The sequence below is a fragment of the Anabas testudineus genome, chromosome 2, assembly GCF_900324465.2.
Source record: "Anabas testudineus chromosome 2, fAnaTes1.2, whole genome shotgun sequence".
Classification (NCBI taxonomy): Eukaryota; Metazoa; Chordata; class Actinopteri; order Anabantiformes; family Anabantidae; genus Anabas; species Anabas testudineus.
The window spans coordinates 3,773,041-3,794,669 of NC_046611.1; the positions used below are offsets into that span (position 1 = coordinate 3,773,041).

The 21,629-nt window shown below is 41.0% G+C and overlaps 2 protein-coding genes across 2 annotated transcripts; both read left to right on the plus strand.

Moving 5' to 3' along the window:
- The first annotated feature begins 1,997 nt into the window (after nucleotides 1-1,997).
- Nucleotides 1,998-8,267, plus strand: LOC113164430 (actin-related protein 3). The gene is made up of 12 exons (XM_026363732.1): nucleotides 1,998-2,184; nucleotides 2,597-2,652; nucleotides 3,920-4,044; nucleotides 4,310-4,420; nucleotides 4,958-5,053; nucleotides 5,411-5,518; nucleotides 5,603-5,746; nucleotides 6,075-6,248; nucleotides 6,454-6,546; nucleotides 6,637-6,762; nucleotides 6,925-7,008; nucleotides 7,275-8,267. Exons 1-12 carry the CDS (start codon nucleotides 2,141-2,143, stop codon nucleotides 7,368-7,370), a joined length of 1,257 nt encoding a protein of 418 aa, XP_026219517.1. The 5' UTR covers nucleotides 1,998-2,140; the 3' UTR covers nucleotides 7,371-8,267.
- Nucleotides 8,268-8,417: 150 nt separating this feature from the next.
- On the plus strand, nucleotides 8,418-13,461 carry LOC113164431 (transmembrane protein 182-like). The gene is made up of 5 exons (XM_026363733.1): nucleotides 8,418-8,692; nucleotides 9,946-10,042; nucleotides 10,127-10,249; nucleotides 10,325-10,462; nucleotides 12,923-13,461. The coding sequence occupies exons 1-5, from the start codon at nucleotides 8,543-8,545 to the stop codon at nucleotides 13,192-13,194; spliced, it is 780 nt and encodes a 259-aa protein (XP_026219518.1). The 5' UTR covers nucleotides 8,418-8,542; the 3' UTR covers nucleotides 13,195-13,461.
- The last annotated feature ends 8,168 nt before the right edge of the window (nucleotides 13,462-21,629 follow it).

Sequence of the window (21,629 nt, forward strand, 5' to 3'; positions counted from 1 at the left end):
GCCGTCCTGATACGAGCTACTTCACCACACTTTATTTTCTAATCCACTTTAGTGCACTCGCACAAATCTCCACTCCAGTTAAGGAGGGCCAATAAAGAAAAGTAAACACAATTTTAAAAAGTTACAGCAGCACAAAAGGGAAATTATTCTGCAGCTGTGGGGACGTTAACAAGCATCAGACTCACGTTAAACACGTTACAGCTCTGCAAAAGAATTTCAAAATAAAAGCAATGTGGCTTGGTGAATGGTAGTAGAAATCACACTGAGTGCTCCGTTCCAGAAAGGATGTTTTATAGATGTAGTATTGGAACTGCTAGAAACAAATGGTTTTATTTTGTATCACTGCAGCAACTGAATGACTGGATTTTGCTTTGTAAGCATCAGAGGCATCTGCAGGCTTTTAAAAATGAGAGCACTGGTGCCCTCTAGTATTTAAAACATGACACACAGCAGCGTGAAGTACCTTCACAAACCAGCAGCTGGCTATATAATAATCATATTAATGCTGCTTTGTGACATTAAAACACAAAAACCTGTGTCAAAGTTCCAGTTTTCCCAAAATACCTTAAACACTATTAAAAGGAGAGACATTAAAATGTTTTCTGTTGCTTTATCTCTTCATTTTATATTCACTGTTCTTTAGAAAGTAACAGTATTTGCCTTACAGGAGCAGTTCTTGTGTTTTAGGATCACTGTGAAATGATGTTATTGCTCAGTTCCACTTAAAAGAGAGGACAAAAGACACCACTGTGCTCAGTATCATTTATCTCCATGATGTAAAAAGAAAGTCCTTCATTGATGGTGGGCTCCTGTTGAATCTTTGCTCCAGCACTGACAATGTTGAAACAAATTGTTTCACCTATAGCTCCCGATAGAGAGTTTCCATCAAGCGGCCCCGGCTCCACAACAGGAAGATGTTTCTATCAGCAGCAGCAGAGCCAAGGGCTTTTCTAGGAGACTGTGTGGGGAAGAGGCTCCGGAGTGAGTGATGATTCTGCCCGGGGACAAAGGGCCAATGTATCCAGGCCCTGCCACTGACTCTAATGTTGTAAGGCTCTCTGGAGCCAGAATCAAGCCCCACGGCTCCTTCTTGCTCATATATCGTCTTTATCAGTGGTCCTCCATGCAGTTGTGGAGGCTGAGGACCATTTTGTCTGGCCTCTGATGGCACTTAAATCACTGATATCTAGTGGAGTCGCAGGGGTGAGATGAAGTTGGTGAAATTTTTTGTGCAATGAACAAACACTTTAACAGGTAAACACAAAATAGAGGATATAACTTACATATATGTAGTTTTGTAGCACAAATTTACATTTAAATGTAGTCATTTAGCAGACGCTTTTATCCAAAGCAACTTACAAGTGAGGAACAAGGCAAGCAAACAAAATCTAAGTCGAGAAGAAACAACATCAAAACAAAGTGCTGTCAAAAAAGTGTTTGTTTCAAGAAATGTGAGAACAAAAGAGTAGAAAAGTTTTTTTTTTGTTTTTTTAATTTAAATGCAAAGGAAGATGTGGAAGAGTTCTGTTTTCAGCAGTTTTTTAAATATTAAAGTGAGGTGGCTGAGCGTGCAGAGACAGGCAGCTCATTCCACCATCGAGGGATCACTGAGCTGATCAGTTTTCCTTGGTGTCGACTGTGTGGTGCTGGTACCACCAGTCCACGTTCCCTGGTTGAGCGCAGTAGAGGATGTAGACCTGAATGATCGAATTGAGATAAGATGGAGCTGTGGAGTTGACCACTCTGTAGGCAAGAGAATAACGACAACGATATATCAGACAAATAACGATATTGTCTACTAATAATAAAACAAAAATCTGAATACACAGTTAAAATATAATGTAGCATTTTAATTCGTTTGAATAACTTGTACTTTTGTTTCTAATAATATATTTTACTCTTATTCTACTAATTATTAGTAGTAGCAGTAGCAGTCTCCGTCCACTCGAGGGCGCTAATGCGCATGCGACGGTGCTGACGCTGCACTAGAAGAAATCTCACCGAACCCGGAAGTATCCCAGAGTCGACCGTCCCTGCTTTTCATTCAGGCTCCTGCGGGTTAAATCAGCCACTAATAAGGTCTCCGCTCACATCGGGCGCCTGATTTATACATCTGTAGGTAGCTTAAAGGATAGCAAACATGGCCAGTCGGCTACCGGCTTGTGTTGTTGACTGCGGCACCGGGTAAGTGAGAAAAATGAAATGCTAGTTAGCGTTAGCCTGGATTTCATTGACCACATAAGTGGCTGTCAAACTTCCAGCTAACGCCCTGATATTTAGCTGTTTAGTCTGTGAGGTGCTGACGATACGTAGCCCCATCTGCTCATTTTCTATTCTTATTTTCTGTCTAAATGCATGCTAAATGTTACAAAACAGCACGCCAATTCCCGACTGGTTTATTATGTGTGCATTTATAATGAGTAACTGCTTTATCATTGCACTTAGCTGCTGCTAGCTACTGAAGCTAATGTTACTTCCTGGACAATCCTCACAGCAGAAAGCGTTTCATCTGGATTATTTCGGCTCTTGTTGTCTGTAATTGAAGTGCAATTGTAAATTAGCGTTTATATTGATTTGGTTGTTTTTTTTTTTGCAGGTACACAAAGCTTGGTTATGCAGGAAACACTGAACCACAGTTCATCATGCCTTCATGTAAGTCAGTCAGAAGATGTATAAACTGCATTTGAGAGTTAATGCAACTATTTCTAATGTTTATCACGGATATTATATATATTTTAACATTGTGAACTGTTTCATCGTAAATGTAATAATAAGCTGCAACAGGGAATTATTTGTTTTAGGAATTTGTTAAATATTTAGTTTGTAATTTATCTCATGAGAATTTGATGCTTGAACAATGAACAGTGAACTCAATCTCTTTGGGGTTCGGGTTGTTTCTCTGACAAGACGAGACAATTCAAGGTCTCATTGTATGTAGAGAATGAAAGTTTCAGTTTTTCTACATATTTTCTGGTATTTTTGAGACAAAATAAATAGAAAAATTGAAAAAGTAATCCTCAGATTTAGTGATGGTGAATACAATTGTACGTTGTAGATCAACAAGAAAACAACAACGTCAGTATTTACTTCTAATTATAGTGCATCACGCTGGTTTAAGGTTTCTTTTAATACCTGAAACCTATACTGGGTACATCTGAAAGTTGAGTCATGGCAACTGGACTTCCTTCTTGTTAAGTCGAAACATTTCATAACTTCAACAAGTTGCTTCTTCAGTCAGACTGAACTAAATTTCACCTGGAAAAGCACAAAGTACCATGAGATTTTCCTGTTTCACGATAAAGTAAAAACTCCCTCCAGATGGATGATTCTAAACAAATTGAATGAAATTAATGAAAACATTGAAATAGTTTGTCTAGTCATTTTATACAAATAAAGTTTTAAAAGGAGATTAAAGAAGATTCAATGGCACAGTACATTATCTCCTGCTGATGGATTCTGGGAACATAATAGTCTCCACTTGGACTTATATTCTTAACTTTATCTGCAGTTTCACTCTGACAGCCCTTGTTTTTGACCATTATTATTATTATTCTATTCTGATAAACATTTGCTGATACCCACAGTGCTCATCTACATAAGGAAGACCCTGAGCTTTAAAACAGTCCTTAATGTTAGTGACTTTAGTAGGAAGTGAGACAGACGTAGATAGGAAATCAGAAAATGCTGAGTTTGTTTGGTCCTGGAAATGTGCTGACAGTAAGAAAAACATGCAATAACACACAGGTTGTAGTTTAACTTGATATTTTATTACTATAAGGTCCTCCTCTCTCAGGATCATAACACGAGAGACTCTTGCATCATGGAGTTGTCCTAACTACACCTCTTTACCCATGTCTGAATCCAGGTCTAGTGATTTGTTCTTTTCTGTTTTATATCTTACCCCTGTGATCGTCTTCAGGTATTGCAATCAAAGAATCGGCCAAGGTTGGAGACCAGGCCCAGCGCCGGATGATGAAGGGTGTTGATGACCTGGACTTCTTCATCGGGGATGAAGCCATCGACAAACCATCATATGCAACAAAGGTAGACAGAACAAAACTAGCAAAATAAGGTTTTTTGTATAAGATCTGGGCCACTTTGATGCGTGGTCCTCGATTTGCTCTTAGAGTGCAACTGCTTTCAGATGAATCATATCAAAACAGGTCAGAATTGGATACGTAAATGGATCCAATTGGAATACAGAGCAGAAGGACCAGTAGTCTGTTACAAAATGAAGAGATAAAGCAAAAGAAAACTTAGTCTGCATGAAGCGTTTGACATTTCCACCATCTTTCCTGCTCATTTCCAGTGGCCCATTCGTCACGGGATAGTGGAAGACTGGGACCTGATGGAGAGATTTATGGAGCAGATCATCTTCAAGTATCTGCGGGCAGAACCTGAAGACCATTATTTCCTTTTGGTGAGACCAGGTTTTATTACACAGGGCTTTCTTTAAACTTATTTGTCTTCTGTAAGCAAGAATTAAGTAGTGGTGGTAGTCATAGTAATAAACAAATGGCATATGTGAGCAGAGGTGAAAACAATTCTGCCTCTCACAAACAGAAGTTTAGAGTCAATTTGTTTTTCAGTGGTTGTACTGTTACTACTACTAATACTGATGACACTGTTTCTATTTAAAAACGGTAGAAGCTGTTATGGTTTGCAATCAGTAAAACAAAGGAATTAGCACAAACTGAAGTTTGTGGAAACAAGAAACACTTTTCTTTATATTAAGTAAAGTTGTTCCACAATAGCAGTGAGCTGGAAGCAGCAGCACTCGAGTAATGACTACATGTGAGCCACATGTGTTTAGAAAAATAAATTGTATTGGCACAAAATAATTGACTGAAAATACTGAGCTGGTGTAAAAGAGGGTCTCAAGTGTTTATATTGTAAAACTGTGCCAGTCCTTTGTAGTCATGTTGTACATGAGTGTTCTGTGTCTCTCTTAATCCAGACAGAGCCTCCTCTCAACACACCAGAAAACAGAGAGTACACAGCAGAGATCATGTTCGAGTCATTCAACGTTCCCGGGCTCTACATTGCTGTTCAGGTGAGTGTTCAGCAGCCAATCAGTACGTGTGAGTAAAAAACCTTTGATAAAAGCTGAAACTGGACGAAGGCCACAGCACTCCGCCTACACGTGAAGTAAGGCTGGTCGGCTGGTCACAGAAATAGATTTAACTCCTTGACTCTGTCTGTGATGAGATTATGAGGATGTTATAAAGGGAAGCACCTCTTTTCACTTCTGCTTTCTAAGTTTCACATTGTGCATTAATCTGTTCTGCACAGTTGTTGTTAGTCGTTACCTGCAGAGGATTGATTTTTTCTGAATGATGTGTGTCCCTACTTGACCCCATGATCTCATATTGCTTTGTTAAACATGATTAAAGTTTGTTTTCTGCATCAGGCTGTCCTGGCGCTGGCTGCCTCCTGGACATCCAGACAGGTGGGAGAACGGACACTGACGGGCACCGTGATCGACAGCGGAGACGGAGTCACACACGTCATCCCAGTGGTGAGCGTCAACTTTTATTTTTTTATTATTGTTGCCATTTCTTCCTCATTCTCCTCCCTCAACTGATGCACACTTGTGTCCCAGGCTGAAGGCTACGTCATTGGCAGCTGCATTAAGCACATTCCCATCGCTGGTCGAGACATCACATACTTCACCCAACAGCTGCTGAGGGAGCGAGAGGTGGGGATCCCTCCAGAACAGTCTCTGGAGACGGCTAAAGCTGTCAAGGTCAGTGTTGAACTGTTGTGTCCGTTATTGCAGTTTTAAGCTGTCTCCACTATTTTAGCATCACACCTCACAGCGGCTGTGCTGTGGTCAGTTTGAAGATGTGCTTGCACATTGACTTAGTCTATTTCTGTATTGAAACTGGCCCCAGTAAAGGAACTGATACCCACAGAGATGAGTTGTTCAGGTTGTGTTGTTCAGTTATCAGTTTTGGCCACTAGAGGTCAGTGCAGCTGCTCGTGAAGGCACTGAAACATGAACATCAGTGGTTTGAAACAGAAACATGTCCACTTTAAAATAACAGTTGTACTTTATTGTCTTCTCTTTTTAGGAGCGCTTCAGTTACGTCTGCCCTGACCTCGTGAAGGAGTTCAATAAATACGACACAGACGGCTCCAAGTGGATCAAACAGTACACAGGTATCAATGCCGTCACCAAGAAGGAGTTCACTATCGATGTTGGATACGAGCGCTTCCTCGGGCCTGAGATCTTCTTCCATCCTGAGGTACAGTGTGTTGCTTTTCAGAGATGTCGTGATCATGCTGCTTCTGCTGATGATTAATGTAGATAAAAATATTATGTTCCTGAAGCCTGAAGTCTGAATAGATCTGAAACAGTTATTCAGTATAAACCTGCAAGGATTGCTATTTGCTGTCCTATCATGATTCTTTTTTTTAAATATTTTGTTTACTGTTATTGTTTTTGCACAGTTTGCCAACCCAGATTTCACTCAGCCAATCTCAGAGGTGGTGGATGAAGTCATCCAGAACTGCCCCATCGATGTCAGACGTCCACTGTACAAGGTACAAGAGCAAATCTTATGCATATGCTCGTGCTAACGGTTAATCTGTGCATCAGTTTGCTCTAACGTGCACTTGTTCCTCATGTCACAGAACATCGTGCTCTCTGGAGGCTCCACCATGTTCAGGGACTTTGGCAGACGCCTGCAGAGGGACCTCAAGAGGACTGTGGACGCACGGCTGAAGATGAGCGAAGAGCTGAGTGGCGGCAAGTTGAAGGTGAAGAAAAAAGGAGGACGACGATTGTTCTGGGGTCTAAAATAGACCTGTCTGCTGTTATTTTAAAAAAATTACACTTTATTTCTGCAGATGTTTTCACAGGAAGTCGTTTTCTTTTGTCTCTTATTTAAAATACTGAGTGTGAATCGTCTTTGTTTGCAGCCCAAGCCCATTGATGTGCAAGTCATCACTCATCACATGCAGAGGTACGCTGTCTGGTTCGGAGGATCAATGCTGGCATCTACTGTGAGTATTAAAACTGTATTTTCAGCGTCGAACAACACATAATCATCCCTCCTGCAGCTTTTTATATATATTTTTGTCATGAACAAACACAGAATTGAAGTTTTCTTGATGGGAGTTTCAATAAAACGGATCAGGAATAAAGAGCAGAGTGAAAGTTTTTCCATATGTCCAATACTTGGCTTCACTTTTTTGTTTGACTAAACACTTTTTTTTATTTATGGAAAAAAACTGTAAACAGAAATTAAAAATCTATTTTATTTTGGCAGCCTGAGTTTTATCAAGTGTGCCACACGAAGAAAGACTACGAGGAGATCGGACCGAGCATCTGCCGCCACAACCCCGTGTTCGGAGTCATGTCTTAGGCACCGGGTGAGAGCAATCATCCGAGGCTGAGGAAAATGGAGGAAGCGCCCCAAGACCTCACATGCTGTGGAAGTCCCATGAGCCTTTGCAAGGATGCTCCGACAGACCTGTTCATTCAGATAGAGCGACGGCGGACCAAACAAACTGCTAAAAGTGGGGCGATATCCTCACTAATTAGAGGAAAGAGGTGACTCAGTCTAAAGGATCCTCAAATAAAACATGTTTACTGCAAGTAGGTTAATAATAGGTGATCAAATGTGATTTCTGCGTGCCTCATATGTACTTCTTACAGTATATCCTCACAGGGTTGTAATATGTCATTAATCAATGAGTCCTGTATAAATGCACTTGTGTGTACATGGGTTGGGTTCTTGCTATACTATATGTTATATACTCTAAAACATGAATTTGGTTCAAGAAGCCGGCCATGTTTAACTAAATCATAGATGTCCCACAAACCTCATTGAATAAATCACCTTTTTGATCAGTAACTTATCAAATAGGTGAAAAATACAAGATGTGATAAAACAAAAAATCACCAGAGCATTCCTGATTTTTCTTCTTTTTGTATATGTCTAATTTCTTAAGCCCCTCAGTACCTGGAACAAATATTTGTTTGAAATTGAAGAGTGGATTATCTGTTCAGATATTTGTTCCAGGTCACTGAGACAGGTCCTGTCCTCTGTGTTCACGCAGCATCACTTTCCTTTGACCTTTTTTATTTGTATTAATCATCTCTTGAGAAAAAAAAGTCATATTAATATATGAACATGCAGTTTGAATGACTGTTGTTGGACCGTCACTGTTGCCTAGATCTCAGTTTTACTGGATAGCCTTGTACTGTACCAAATCTGGATTTCAATGCTGGCATTCCAATAAATGCCAAGGAGATATTTCTCCAGTTGTGATTTCTGTTTCTGTACGTGCAAGAATCATGTTTGTGTTGGGGGAAATGTGACGTGCCTCTGTGTTTCATGTGCCATCTAACGTACGGCTATTTTTGTGAGTGAACTCCACTGTAACTGTAGCTCAGTGACCAACACGTGATGTAAGTGCTTATTTTTGTTCTGTAAGAAACGCTGTTGACAGCAAAGACGGACCGAAAGTACAGACTCACTATGGAAAACAACTAATAAAACAGAAAAGTCTGTTCAGACAGACAGTCTGAGACATGTCTCGTGTCTCCGAGAGGCTGAAGCTGCTCCTTTTCTTGGCTTTGTTCTTTGGAGCAGTTGGATTTTTGTTTACGCTGCTCTCCTGTGGGACGGAGTACTGGCTCCTGGCTGCAGAGTCCTGCAGCCGGTCAGAGGACAGAAAAGGGGTAAGTGGAGTGGCCTGAGAAGAGAAGAGCAAAACAGTTAAAACAACAAGGTAACAAAACCACATTTAACCTAAAATAACGTGTTTTTAGATACGGTATCTAAAAACGTAGCATTTTAAAGGGGAGAGTGAATAAAAAAAAGAATTACACCAAAATAAAACCTGCACTCTAAGAAGAAACAAATACACGACAGAGAGGTGATGGAGCCCAAATGTCTCGGCCTCTGTGTGAGTTGATTGTATTTCTTGTTCTAAAGTGTAAGACACCATGTGACCATAAAGAGAAGAAGAAGAACCAACAACAAATCATGTAAAACAGCACATACATAAAACTACTAAAGAAACACAGGGTCCTACAGTCTGTCAAGGTGAGGGGGGCGTTAATAATACATTTCTATTTTTATACAGTTATACTACAAGAATAACGTGTAATTAATCATATTAATCTGCTATTCTAAGATTATTAACATATTATCAACATAAAAGTTACAGATTCAATTCAGTTTTATTTGTATAGCTCCAAATCACAGAACCAGGCTCATAGTGGGCGGCCATCTGCCTCGACCGGTTGGGGTGAGTGGAAAGAGAAGAGAGAAAAGAACAGGAAACAAAAACAACAACAAGCAGCAAGAACATTGGGCAGGTCAACTGGATTCTGGAGATGTACAGCTCCAGGCCGAGGATACCTGAAGAAAAGTACAGAGAGGAGGAAACACAACTACAGGAGGGAGAAGACACAAAGTTAATGATGTGCAATGGTAGAATTTGAATGGATAGAGGAGAAAGGAGAGAGGAGAGGAGCTCAGTGTATCAATGGAGGTCCTCCAGCAGACTAACCTAATGCGGCCTGGTGGCTCAATGGGTAGATCATTGGCCTTAGATGCAGAAGATTTGTCACAGACACCAGTTGTGTCCTTGAGCAAGACACTTGCTCTATAGAAGGCTTCTTCTATAGCAGCAGAACTAAGAGATGGTTCAAAGTCACCTGATCCATCTCTAACTATAAGCTTTATAAAAAAGGAAAGTTTTAAGTCTAGTCTCAAATGTGGAGAGGGTGTCTGCCTCCCAATACACGCTTCTTATTCTCCTTCATTCAGTTGCATTAACACATATTTCAGTAATTTTTTTAATTATAAAGATGAAGCAGACTCCTTCAGTCGTTCCTTCTTTGTCTTGAATCCATTCATTCACATGTTCAGTCTGCACTTCACAGTTAACATCACATTTTCACTTCTTCTTTTTTTAATTCACCAGGCTGTGGATGACATAAGGATCTTCCATGAGGGTCTGTTCTGGCGCTGCTCTTTCATGGCGGGTTCTCCTGAAAGCTCCTTATGGGACCTGTGGATCAGTGAGAACACACACTGAGCGTTAGAACTGATCCTGTCAGTTGTTCTTACTGAGTTTAACATCACATCTGCATTTTGCCCCTCAGCATCACAGCCATCACCAAAGATCTGCCAGGCGGCATTCCTCTTCCCGTTCCCTCTGAATGAGCCACGACCGTGGGTGGAGCACAGAGTACCCACAGAACCCCACGAACACCACTCTGCTATTGGTTGGTGTTCTGACACTGCACACATTTTATTTTGTTAAGTTGCTGATGTATCGTTCAGACGTCGTCTTCCTTCAGTTTTCAGGACCTTCTGGAGCATCTTCCTCGTCACAGGCGTCGCCTCTGTGGTCATTGGAGGGTTTGTTGTCATCTGTGCCGCCCCCCTGACCAACCACCAACTCTACAGGGTGGGTGGAGCCCTTCACCTTTGTGGCGGTAAGATTTTATCACAAACACATGTACGGTTCATTTTATTTTCATGCTCAGTTCTTTTTCACAGCAAAATAATGTTGAATTGTTTGATGTCGATTTTAACTCAACGTCCACTTACAATTTATTTTTCAGAGCTTTATGTGATAATTATGTGTTGACATCATATGAAAAAGTTGCATACATCAAAGTTATTCATTCATTATCATTTTGGGTTTTAAATGTATTTTTTTAAATAGAACAATGCAGCTTGTGTCGTAAAGTAAAGATGATATGACCAGAAGTAACTTCTGAAACGTCACCTGAAACTCGACTCGTTTCAGGTGACGGCCTACAGCTGACGTCCTCAGGTGTTCTGTGTTTGACCTCGTCAACACTTCCCTCACTGAGAGCTCAAAGAACCCGTTAAAAAAAAAAAACATGAGGAAATATGCTGCAGGAAAATAAAACAACATCAAAAAATAAGGAAAAAACATGAGAAAGTATAAAACTTAAATGTTTCCAAAACCACTGGACTCTAGTAGCTGAGTGAGCCAAGACAAAAAACAGGTTGCAGTGCGTCGACGGCTCAGGGCCACCGTACGTTTTCCCTGCTCACTAAACCCAAACTAGAACGTGGGACACAAAAGGATTTTAGATGAGGTTAAAGCTCAAAAATAAAATAAAAAATACAGTATGTGTGCAAGAAGAAGCCTCAAATTTTTCAACTCTTAGAACTGAAGTTGGTTGGGACACAACAAATTGTCTTTACTGATTAAATGCGACATTTAAGATGCTAAAAGCAGCAAAACAGAATAGAAACAAAGTTTGTTCTCTAAATAAACTCAAAAAATAAATTTCTCCCAGGAGGAGACATTCAACTACATTTAAACCTGGTTATCTGCACAGTTAAAATTCTGTCTTTGAGTTTTACATTTCTTAAATGAAGTTACTCTGTGACAGGATAATATTTTAATTATACGTAGAATCTTTTTGGTTTCTGCAGTGTTGTGGTGTTTTGCTATATATATATATATATGTTTTGCTATATATATATATATATATATATATATATATATATATATATATATATATATATATATATATATATATATATATATATATATATATATATCTAAATAATAATATATACGCTGTATAGTTGGCGTTTTTTGATTTATAGATTCATAGATTATAGATAATTCAGCTTAAACAGTCAGATTTTAATGTAAATTGGTGACTTTCAGTTTGATTGGCTCTATTACTGGGGGCTGGTTCAAACTCGTTAGACCACATTGCCCACAGCAGGGTGTAGCTCTTAAAAAGCCTCGGTGCCTCTGAGGAGGTTTGGTCATTGTGATTGTGTGTTGGTGACGAGGACACAGCGTCAGTCTCACTTTGTGTGTTTGTGCTTGGTTTTTCCTGTTTTGTTCTGTTCAAAAGTTCCATTGGAAAATGTTTGTTTTTAGGTTTCCATGTTGCAGCTCACGACTGAGCCTGTTTCTGTTTCCCACCGAGCTTCACTTTGGGAAAAATAGAAAACCTTCCCAGAATCTTAGATATGTACTGTTGAGGACATGGAAAGTATTGTGGACAACAACAATGCTCACAGTTAAGCTTTTGGAAAGTCATGAAGCTGACCTCAAAACAACCCATCAGCCTTAATCAATATCTTGAGTCTGAACATGTCCAAGCATCTGCTGTGTCGCGGCTGCCAAACCATCAGAATGTCTCCGTTCGCTGTCTCTGACTATAAATCAAACTTCGTTCCTAATCTTCACACAGAGAGGGCATTGTTTGTGAGCCAGCGCTCGTTTTGAATGTGTTGTAATGTCAAAAGTACAAACGATGCCTAGATTTATATTTAAAGCGTGATGTGACTCTGAAGAGCTTCTTTAATACATCATAAATAACTACGGTGGTGTTTGCACAAGCTTCCATTTCATGCAAAATAAAAGTTTGAAAGTTGATTATTGAACCATAAAATCGAACACATAATGTAAACCCACAAGTCATTCTTTATCCTCGACAGAGGAAACGGCACTGAAAACATAATAAAACACCTGTTTACCTGCTGGGATTCACTTCTGCAGGTCTCCGTTTAGCTGCCACAGCTTCGCTAGTTCAAGGCCGTTTTCTACGACCTGCCCCAGACTGCAGCAGAGTTTTCTTTAGCTTTCTCTGGTCCACGTTGACTCCATGAGTGATTACTTTTATGTATTTATCTAAACAACAGTAACTGGGCATAGTTTGGTCCAGAGGAAGACGTCCATGAGCTGGACAATCAGAACAGAGTGGAATGGGGGGAAGACCTCAGACCTTTTTAGACTTAAGGCCAGGAGGTGTAGCATAAATATAACATGTATTTGAATTTTGTTTTTACCTGAAAGTCCTAAACTTGTATCAGTGGAGCCACTTAAACTAAGGATTTGAACAATATTAGACCAATACAACCACGTCACCCTTTGTCTGCCTGTGTTCTCTCAGGCCTGTGTCTGCTGGCCGTGCTGGTGATGTACCTGATGTGGGTCCAGGTCCTGGACACTCTGGAGCAGTTTGCCCTCCATCAGAGAGTCCTCAGCTGCCCCTCCTTCCATCTCAGCATCCAGCACGGCCCCTCATTCCTCCTGGCTCCAGTTGCTGTTTTCTTCTGCCTGCTGTCTGGTCTGTTTTTCATTCTCATTGGACGACGTGTTGAGAGACTGGAGCTGGACAAAAAGAAAACTCCTGAACTATCAGCACCTGATACTGATCTGTGATGTTTCCTGAAATATATGGATCCAGCATATTCAAATTACTATTTGTTGTTTAGTATTCAGTCCTCTGTCAGACCCAGACCACCAGACACACCACTACTATCATCTTATGGAGTCCGTTCCTACAGTAGCTCTTTGTTTTGTACTTTTTCTATAATCTAACACTTATGCGGCTGCTTTTTATTTTTTTATTTCTTTAAATGTGGAAAATGTCTTGGTATCCTTCCATCCCTGAATACCCTGAAACTGACAGAAGTAATAAAAAAGAAATAAAAGTCAGACTTTGCCTTTGTCATTTTTGATTCAACTGAATTCTTTAATAACACGTCTGTAAATCTCTGCACCTGTCTGAGTTTTGAGGTTTTGACTTGTTTACACTGCAGGTTTCCATAGATGCTCAACAGATTTTGTGGTTTGGGTCATTATCTTGGTTGAGGACCTGTCACTGAGTTTTCTGTGGTGTGTTTCGTTCCAGAACTCTTTCATAGTCTTGGGTTTTTGCTGTGTCCTGCACAGATCCATGAAACCCAGTGCCAGACGCAGCAGAGCATCTCCCAAAACATAACCGAGCCACGTCCATGTTCCACGGCAGCCACAGTGTCCTTTCCTGTGAAACCTTAATTCTTTTCTCCTTTTTATGAACTTTGAGCTGATGACTTTCCAAAAAGCTCCAGCTGTGACATTCCAGCAGCACCGCGACTTTCAGTCTGCATTTGAGCAAATTCCAGTTTGTCTTGTGTTTTTCTTTCAACAGCAGAATCTTCATAGTGACCAATGGTGCCGATATCTATCAGTTTGAAAGTTGTTTGTGGCTCTTCGTCTACCATCTGCACTTTCCTTCTGTTCAGTCTGATAATTTTCCTCTTGCAGCCACATCCAGACAGGTTGGCTTTAGTCTTATGCACCTTGAAGTTCTTAATATTTGCACCTGATATCACAGGGACATCAAAGTGGTTGGAGGTGATCTTAAAACCTTCGTCTTATCTAGTTTCTTTTTCTCTCCATTTGGTTTCTCTGGTCCACGTTCAGTGTGGTGCACCTGATTATTCCAAACGGCAGAGTGGCTGCTTTCCTTCATTTACCTAAACTTTGAAATCATTTTTCTTCGAAATACTCAAAATTCAAAGTCTGATTACTACTCTGTGTCTGATGTATCAGGATCAATATATTGTTGGTTTTGGTCTTGTCACTGAACTTGTTGGTAACTTAAATTATAAGTTTATGTCACATAAGGTGGTTTTTACAGTTCTTTTGCTAATATAATGATAGGTGACTTAAATTCAGTCTGTAACCATTTTAAGAAGCTGCTGTGTGTCAAGAAGCTCTTTCTCTGCTCGGAAACAATTGATATAAATTACTGTGAATAAGGCTTTTTAAAAAATCACCACAGTGGCCACATGGCACAGTTGACAGGTGTTCACCAAAGATCAAAAACACACGTAGATCTTTCTGGTTGCTTCCAACAGTGACGATAATTGGAATCCTTAATTTGAAGTTGCTCGTTAATAAATGATTTTTCTAATCTATTTAACAGATCCCTTTGTGATTAATACTCTGATAGTCCCACTCTGCTTTTATTATAACTGATAAATTAATTTTGACAAAAGTGGAGAGAGGAAGGCTGCCTCGCTTGCTGGTGTGTACGTTAAAGGATTGAGTGCATTGGGTGTGAGCGGGCCTGCCTGTCATTAGCACATCAGGTTGAAGCTCTGAAATACTGGGTCATCGGGACGGAGATAATAATAAATTAGACTGTCATAATCCATTTTGTGACAGCAGAGCCACTTCATGGGCTGTAAAACATAACACAGCCACTAGAGGACAGTGTTGTCTCAGGTTAACGTTTCACTTCATCCTAAGCTCGATGATGTCCAACAACACAACAGCAAAATGCAAAGTTGCAGTGTTTGCATGAGATTAGGCCTGCAGAGGATGGAACCAGGAGGGAAATTTGTAAGTGATAATTAATTCAATTTTCCCGAGAAACAAAAGAAAGGTGCACTATAGGTAACATCATATTTGAAGGAGGGAGGGTTGTGGAAGCCCGTAGTCACACCTTGATAATTGGAAAAGGCAAACAGAAGTGAGACCCTGAGATGATACAGTGACAAAAGGGAGAAAAAGGGGGAGAGGGGGGTTGACACTGCTCATCAGCGACTATTCAATATTCTTTCATGTCTGGCGCTCGTGTGCGTGCCTCTCCATCCCTTCTCCCCTTAATCTCCGCTGTGAACTAGGTGAGTATAATTACACCCGAGCGTGTCACATCCACTTCCCCGGCCCTCACCGACTTTAAACATCTCTGTCACCTCCCCTTCGTCGTCACAACGCCACCGCCAGCAGCCAACGCAGCCATGGGTTTAAAAGGGTGATCTTTAGTTTCTAACAAATACAGGGAGGTCCACTGACATCGCTTGGTTTCAATCTTCGAGAGCAGCATCGTGGCAGATTCATTACCAGCGTCCAAAAGTGGATGTGGTGCTGTTGTAGCTGTCACACACTCCTTTACTAGGACATCACATCGTCCCACCGGGACTTTGTCCTCAGTAGATAGAACTGTCCACTGTAGTTAGCGGAGAAATGACATCTGTGGAAGCATCTTAAGACAAAACATCTAGGAAACCATCATCAAAAAGTATTTTAACTCAGTTTTACATGTGAACATCAATGTAAGATGCTACATGGTTAGCTAGCTAAGAAACAGTCTACATTAGTTTGTGGAGTTAAACATATATTGGCTTACTAGCAATTACAAAATTAACATTTCTTTACGTTCATTCAAAGGTGTTGTTGACAGTTATTGTCATTCGCAGACTTTGGGGGTTTGACTGTTCATGTCCCTGAGCTCTAGGCAGATCTTGTAGCTTGCTAACTTGCTAACTTTTGCCTGTAATTCTACTGTTTTGGTTCAGTTTCAGTGCTCTTGTTGTTATTTCAGCCTATTTACGGTGGAAAAGCTTAGAAAAGTGAATTCTTTGTCCAGCACAACGTGACAGAATTAGCTCCTACCTGTGGCGCAGGAAGCGGCCATCTACCCGTCCATTATCCTAACCTCTGTCTCTCTTGAGGGTCGTGGGGGCCGTGCACAGGTTGCCAGTCTATCACAGGACTGTCGGGGCTTCCCCTAACCCTAACCACCCCACTCCACCTTATTTCCTAAACTGTTGTCAACCACTTCCTGCCAGGATGGTTAGTTTGCCATCTATGTCCAGAACCAACCAGATGATTTTAAAAAACACAGGAGCCATGCAAACATAAAAATACTGTTCTTGAAATGACTTAATGTTGCTCCACAGTTAGAACTTACACCTCTTCAATATGTGCAACTAAGCACATGTTTGTGCTGTGAAGTGATGCTCTTCTCTTCTCTATGAAATATTAGTGTTGCTTACATGTAACTAAGGAGCGTACAGGAAGGTTCAGGTTAATGTATGAACGTGATGCCACAGGCATAAAACACAAATAATGATGCACAGCACCGTACACAGATTTTTCCACCTCAAGAACATTAAAGCAAATACAATGAGCGACCATTAAAAGCTGGACACAACCTTTTGTGATCCCACCGCCTTCGTTAAACCTCCCCCTGTTCACTTTCTTTGTCGGTGTGCTCTACCTCCACATTACCCACAGGCCAAACCAGGGGGTGCAATTATTCAGGCCTTTGCTCAGCCAAGTAGAAGAAATTAGCCTCTTCTCCCAAACCAAGACCTTCTAACCTGCACCAGGACCTCGGGCTGCCTCTCTGACTAGCATGACCCCCTGTGACTTCCCTCTCCAGACCGTGTGTTTTCCATACATATGAGCCCGAGCTGGCCAGAGCCACGCTTGGCTGCCATACGGGCTCTCCTTTCCCCAGCTGGCAAAAGTGGGGCTGGGGAGCTGCGGGCTATGAAGTCCAACACCCCCACACCTTCACTAACACCGTGCACCCCTCCTGGGAGGATGCTGGTGTCCTCAGGCTGATGATGTGCTTTTACCACAATTGAACAGAAAAGTCAAGATGGTGAGTAGCTGGACAGAGAAGTGTCATTCTGCGTGGTCTTAAACACTGTGATTAGAAAAGCAATATTGGAAATTTAATTTAGGAACAAGACTGGAACCTATAGTCTACCTTTCTAATTTTCAAATTACTGTGGGTCAATATCTAAAAGAGCAATTACGGGAAATAAATTATACAATGAATTTTATTATAAAGGACTATGTTCTCAGGGTGTAAGGGCTCCGAATGAGAGCCTCCTTTTTATTCTTCACTCGATCATTTCTGTAATTTGCCCAATTCTTTTTCTTTCATTAAAATCGTTTTGAGTCATGTCTGTGCTGTTAGATCCTCTATTTTTCTTTCCCCTCTTCTCCACCTGTCTGTCTTTGCCTTTTTCCACCTGCAATTTCATCTATTCAGGCCAGTCAGTGGTGGACAATGAGGTGCGTGTGGCTCGGCACCGTGCTCCCTGACTCTGTGCACACAGTAAGGACATACTCAAGGATTTGCAGTTGCATCACAAACTCTTTCAGCGACCTTGGCTGCTGTTACACTGGAGAAAAGCCAGTGCCAGTAACCAAAAAACACCACAATCGTGCAAGAAAAAAGTGCTGCTTGAGAAAAATGGATTCAGTTTGCAGCAAAGCAACAGAGGTTTGCATATATTTACATACATTTGTGGAGGTCATGTTAGTAGATGGGTGTGTAGCACTTTTTCATGCAAGAGAGTGGGATTTGTGTCCAATAACCAGTATATGCAATTAATGCCTTCATGCCTTTTCATGAATTGCAAATGTTAAGTTGCCATAATATTTTACTTAAAATAGAGTACATGGGCACATACATACTGTAGAAGACATTAAACATACTTGTCCAACATTGATGTTGCTTCCATGGTTCCAAGCAGCAGTCACAAAGACCTGGTGACAAAGTTTACAGCTTCATGTAATACAAATTTTAATCAAATCTGTGAAAGGATCTCATCAATATTAGTAATGACGTGCACTCTTCTAAAGATTTATAATGGAATAAAAGATTATAATTCCATCCGTGAAAATATAACCATTTACCCCTCTCATTAAAAAAACTTCATTTGTCCTGTAGATTATTTTACAAATCAAACTTCTTATATTGAACTTTGTACTACTGAACCGTAATCGTGAATTTTACATACAGTGCAGTGTATGCAGTGGCCTAAACGGTGACTTTACTGAAGCACTAAACCTACCACATCTGGCAAATGGGTGACATCGGGTGGATTCAATATGAGCTGTTAACACTGTCTTATTTCTTATGCTGAGTGAATATCCCTCTTACCTCCTTGCATTCACCGCTCTTCCTCAGTTCACTCTGTCATCGCTCTATCTCCCCTTTATGACAAGCCTCTTACCTTGTGACTACAGATACCTGAGAGGTGAAGGCCTTATCGTGGCGAGGGCCAATTGAGGCACAGGAGGAAGTGATGGCTTCGCTTTATCTGTGGCCTCTATCCCTCTCTCCAGGCCACCATTTCATCAGGTCACTGTGTACATTCAGAAGGGTAAACTGATTCTATTTAACTACTTCACCGCCTTGCCTCACTTGGGTCTCCAAATGGGCTTACCCCATTTCTATTTTCTCCCCTCATTCCCATCTATTTCCTCCACACTTCTCTCTCTCCTCCTGAAGAAAACGATCACACTGTGTACTGGAAGAGGAGACGGGGAAAGATTAAATTCAAGTTTCTTTCATCCATGAATGCTTTCATCTCTCCTTCTTTTTCCCAAACAGATGGAATTATCAGCGCTGTAACCGACACAGGCTTTTGACGAGGGCGATGGCGTAGGAAAAGAAGGGGTGGGGCGACGTAGGGAGAAGTGGGAGATGTAGAGAAAGCGGGAGGCGGGGTGGGAAGTTAGGTGGTTACCCATCGGAGAGGGAATCCACTTTCCATGCATCCTGAGTTTATCTACTGAGGACCAGGGTGCTCCTCTTTGTCTCATCTCACCATTTCTTACCTTAAGAGCGTTTGATATTGAATTAACGCTCAAGTGTCGCAGACGCTCTTAAAATACCTTCAGGAAAGGAGAAGCTCTCCTTCGCTTCTGCCTTCTACTATATACTGAATGTAAAAGAGTCACAATTATTGGAGTAGGCACAGTGCTAATCCACTCTTCCAAAAATGTCACCAAAACAAAATAGATGATCCCCCCCACCGGTTCCTCACTTCTGTGATACTTGGTATGATGTCTAATCTCCACTGTTCTGAGTGTTTTTTTCATTAAATTTGTGTCAGGACTAATTTCGAAAGGAATGAATACAGATGTCAGGATGGCATCGAATCCCATCGAGGGGCCTTTAATGAGATAACAGGCTTTAGTCAAAGAATTAGCACTAAAAAAAAAAAAAAAAAAAAAAGAAAAAATGAATGAGATTAGTTCAATGAGATGTGGATAGAGAGTGGAACGGGGACTTTGGCTTTGAGAGAGAGAGAGAGGGGAGACCAGAGTCAGACCTGCCCTGCCAAATCGCAAATCTATTTCCGACACTGGTATTAATTATCAAACTAAAGCTGCTGTTGCGTATTGATTCATCAGGGTGCACACTTGTATTATCTCCTATTAAGCAGGAAAAAAGGAAAGATTATATGAAGCCTTCGGGGGCGTTTTAAGGATCCTGTGAGACTGTTAAACCATGTCGCTGACTGCAGAGCAACAAGACAAGATGCCTGTTTTCCTGTGTGTGTGTGTGTGTGTGCCCTCATGATGCTTCTTATGTGGGCTTGAATGCATTCTTAAGCTTTAAATTTGATTATTTTGGTGAACATTTTTCAATTAGCCCTGCAATGGTGAATATATTTCAGTGCACAGGAACATGTCTGTGTGCAAACATGTCTACATATATTTGAGCTGCAGGCGCAGGCGGTGATATTTAAAGCTCAGTGTGTGTTTGGAGGATGGGTTAGGGTTCTCTTAACATGGTCATCGGTATGAGGTGTGTTCCTGGCCACGGTGGGGCACAGAGCACATTGCAGTACAGGATAAAATCATTATTTTGTGTGATGATTTACTGCCTAACAAACATTGTTCATCAATGTTTCAGCTTAAAACAACAAATTGTCTTGGTGAGGTTGCAGCAACTCAAGTTAACTCATCAACCCTGACACCTTCAGGTCCCTATGGTTGATTTTACTAACCTCTCAGTTTGCTGTCAAATAGACATATACACTGCATTTATATATATGCTTCCTGTGAAAAGTCATCACATGTGCTCCAGCTTTCTAAAATCTCCACAATGGTGAATTGTAAGCTTAAATTAGTGCAGCCTAACTGCCTTCAAATACAAATAATTTGCTGAAGTTTTCTTTGTTAAGTAGATGTTTTTGATTAAGTTCAGAGTTGCGCCGACCCCACGTTAGCTGAGAAGTTTCTTAAAGACATAACAACTAAAACCAACCGTTTCGGACAGAGAGTGACAACAGATGCTAAATAAAGCCTTGTTGTAAACAAAAATAATAAAGTGTTTGGAATTTTGAAATCACCCAAAACTATTTCAGCAGAGCCCAAAGTGAAAATATGAATCCAAATATGACATCTTCAATCCTCATGTCCTCATACAATCAAAGGCAAATCCTGTGCACTTAAACCACCACAAGTTTAATTTATTTCCTGCCAAAAGAAAAACACAGTGCTTGCAAGGTGTCGGGAGATTACTCAGTGAACAGAGCTCATCTGCTGATGTCCAGCAGAATCATAAATCTGTCCACATTGACCAGTGTATTCCCACAGGAGGAAGGGATTTGATTCGCACCTTGTGTTGAACAAAGATTGTTGGAAATAGAATACATGACGCTCGGCATGCAAAAGCCCTGCTCGAGATTATGAGCAGACGAGGTATATTACATAGTCACTGTTACCTGTGTGGGTGGCAGCCCAAGTGTTGACATACACATGCGCACTCGGGCCACAAATAATGAGACCTCCAATGGTGTGACACCCATTTCACACATGGATGGCATCTGTGATTGGGAGACATATGTTTGTATTGATGTATAATTATGAGCATTGAGTTCCTCTACTTCCTCTAAGTTGGTGGAAATGACTCTGTGGTGTGTATGATTGAGTATGTGTGATAGAAAAGACAACGAGAGCACGGGAGAGAAGGGGTGATGGAGAAAGAGCATCAACACCCTGCTGACTGCACTCAATCACTTTCTTAATTATACAGCGAGAACACAAGTCGCTGTCTGTCCGGAACCAAAGTCGAGAGATATCATCTTTATCTGTATCACTTCCTCACCTTTTCCCCGTCTACTGTTCAGGTGTTGCACAGGTAGCGAAGCTGGAAAGTCGGCGATTAAATGGGGGGGGTGAGGACTGACGTTTTCCCGCCGTGTGACTCGGCTGTTGTGGGTGTCCCTGTTTCGCCACGAGAAGAAGGTGTGAGAGAAACAAAAAAAGAAAGGAGCAGAGGAGGA

Coding starts and splice junctions, on each gene's coding strand:
- LOC113164430 (XM_026363732.1), top strand. CDS start 2,141: ATGGCCAGTCGGCTACCGGCTTGTGTTGTTGACTGCGGCACCGG. Junction 6,249..6,453: donor AGATCTTCTTCCATCCTGAG/GTACAGTGTGTT, acceptor GTTTTTGCACAG/TTTGCCAACCCAGATTTCAC. Junction 6,547..6,636: donor TCAGACGTCCACTGTACAAG/GTACAAGAGCAA, acceptor CTCATGTCACAG/AACATCGTGCTCTCTGGAGG.
- LOC113164431 (XM_026363733.1), top strand. CDS start 8,543: ATGTCTCGTGTCTCCGAGAGGCTGAAGCTGCTCCTTTTCTTGGCTTTG. Junction 8,693..9,945: donor GGTCAGAGGACAGAAAAGGG/GTAAGTGGAGTG, acceptor TTAATTCACCAG/GCTGTGGATGACATAAGGAT. Junction 10,250..10,324: donor CGAACACCACTCTGCTATTG/GTTGGTGTTCTG, acceptor GTCTTCCTTCAG/TTTTCAGGACCTTCTGGAGC.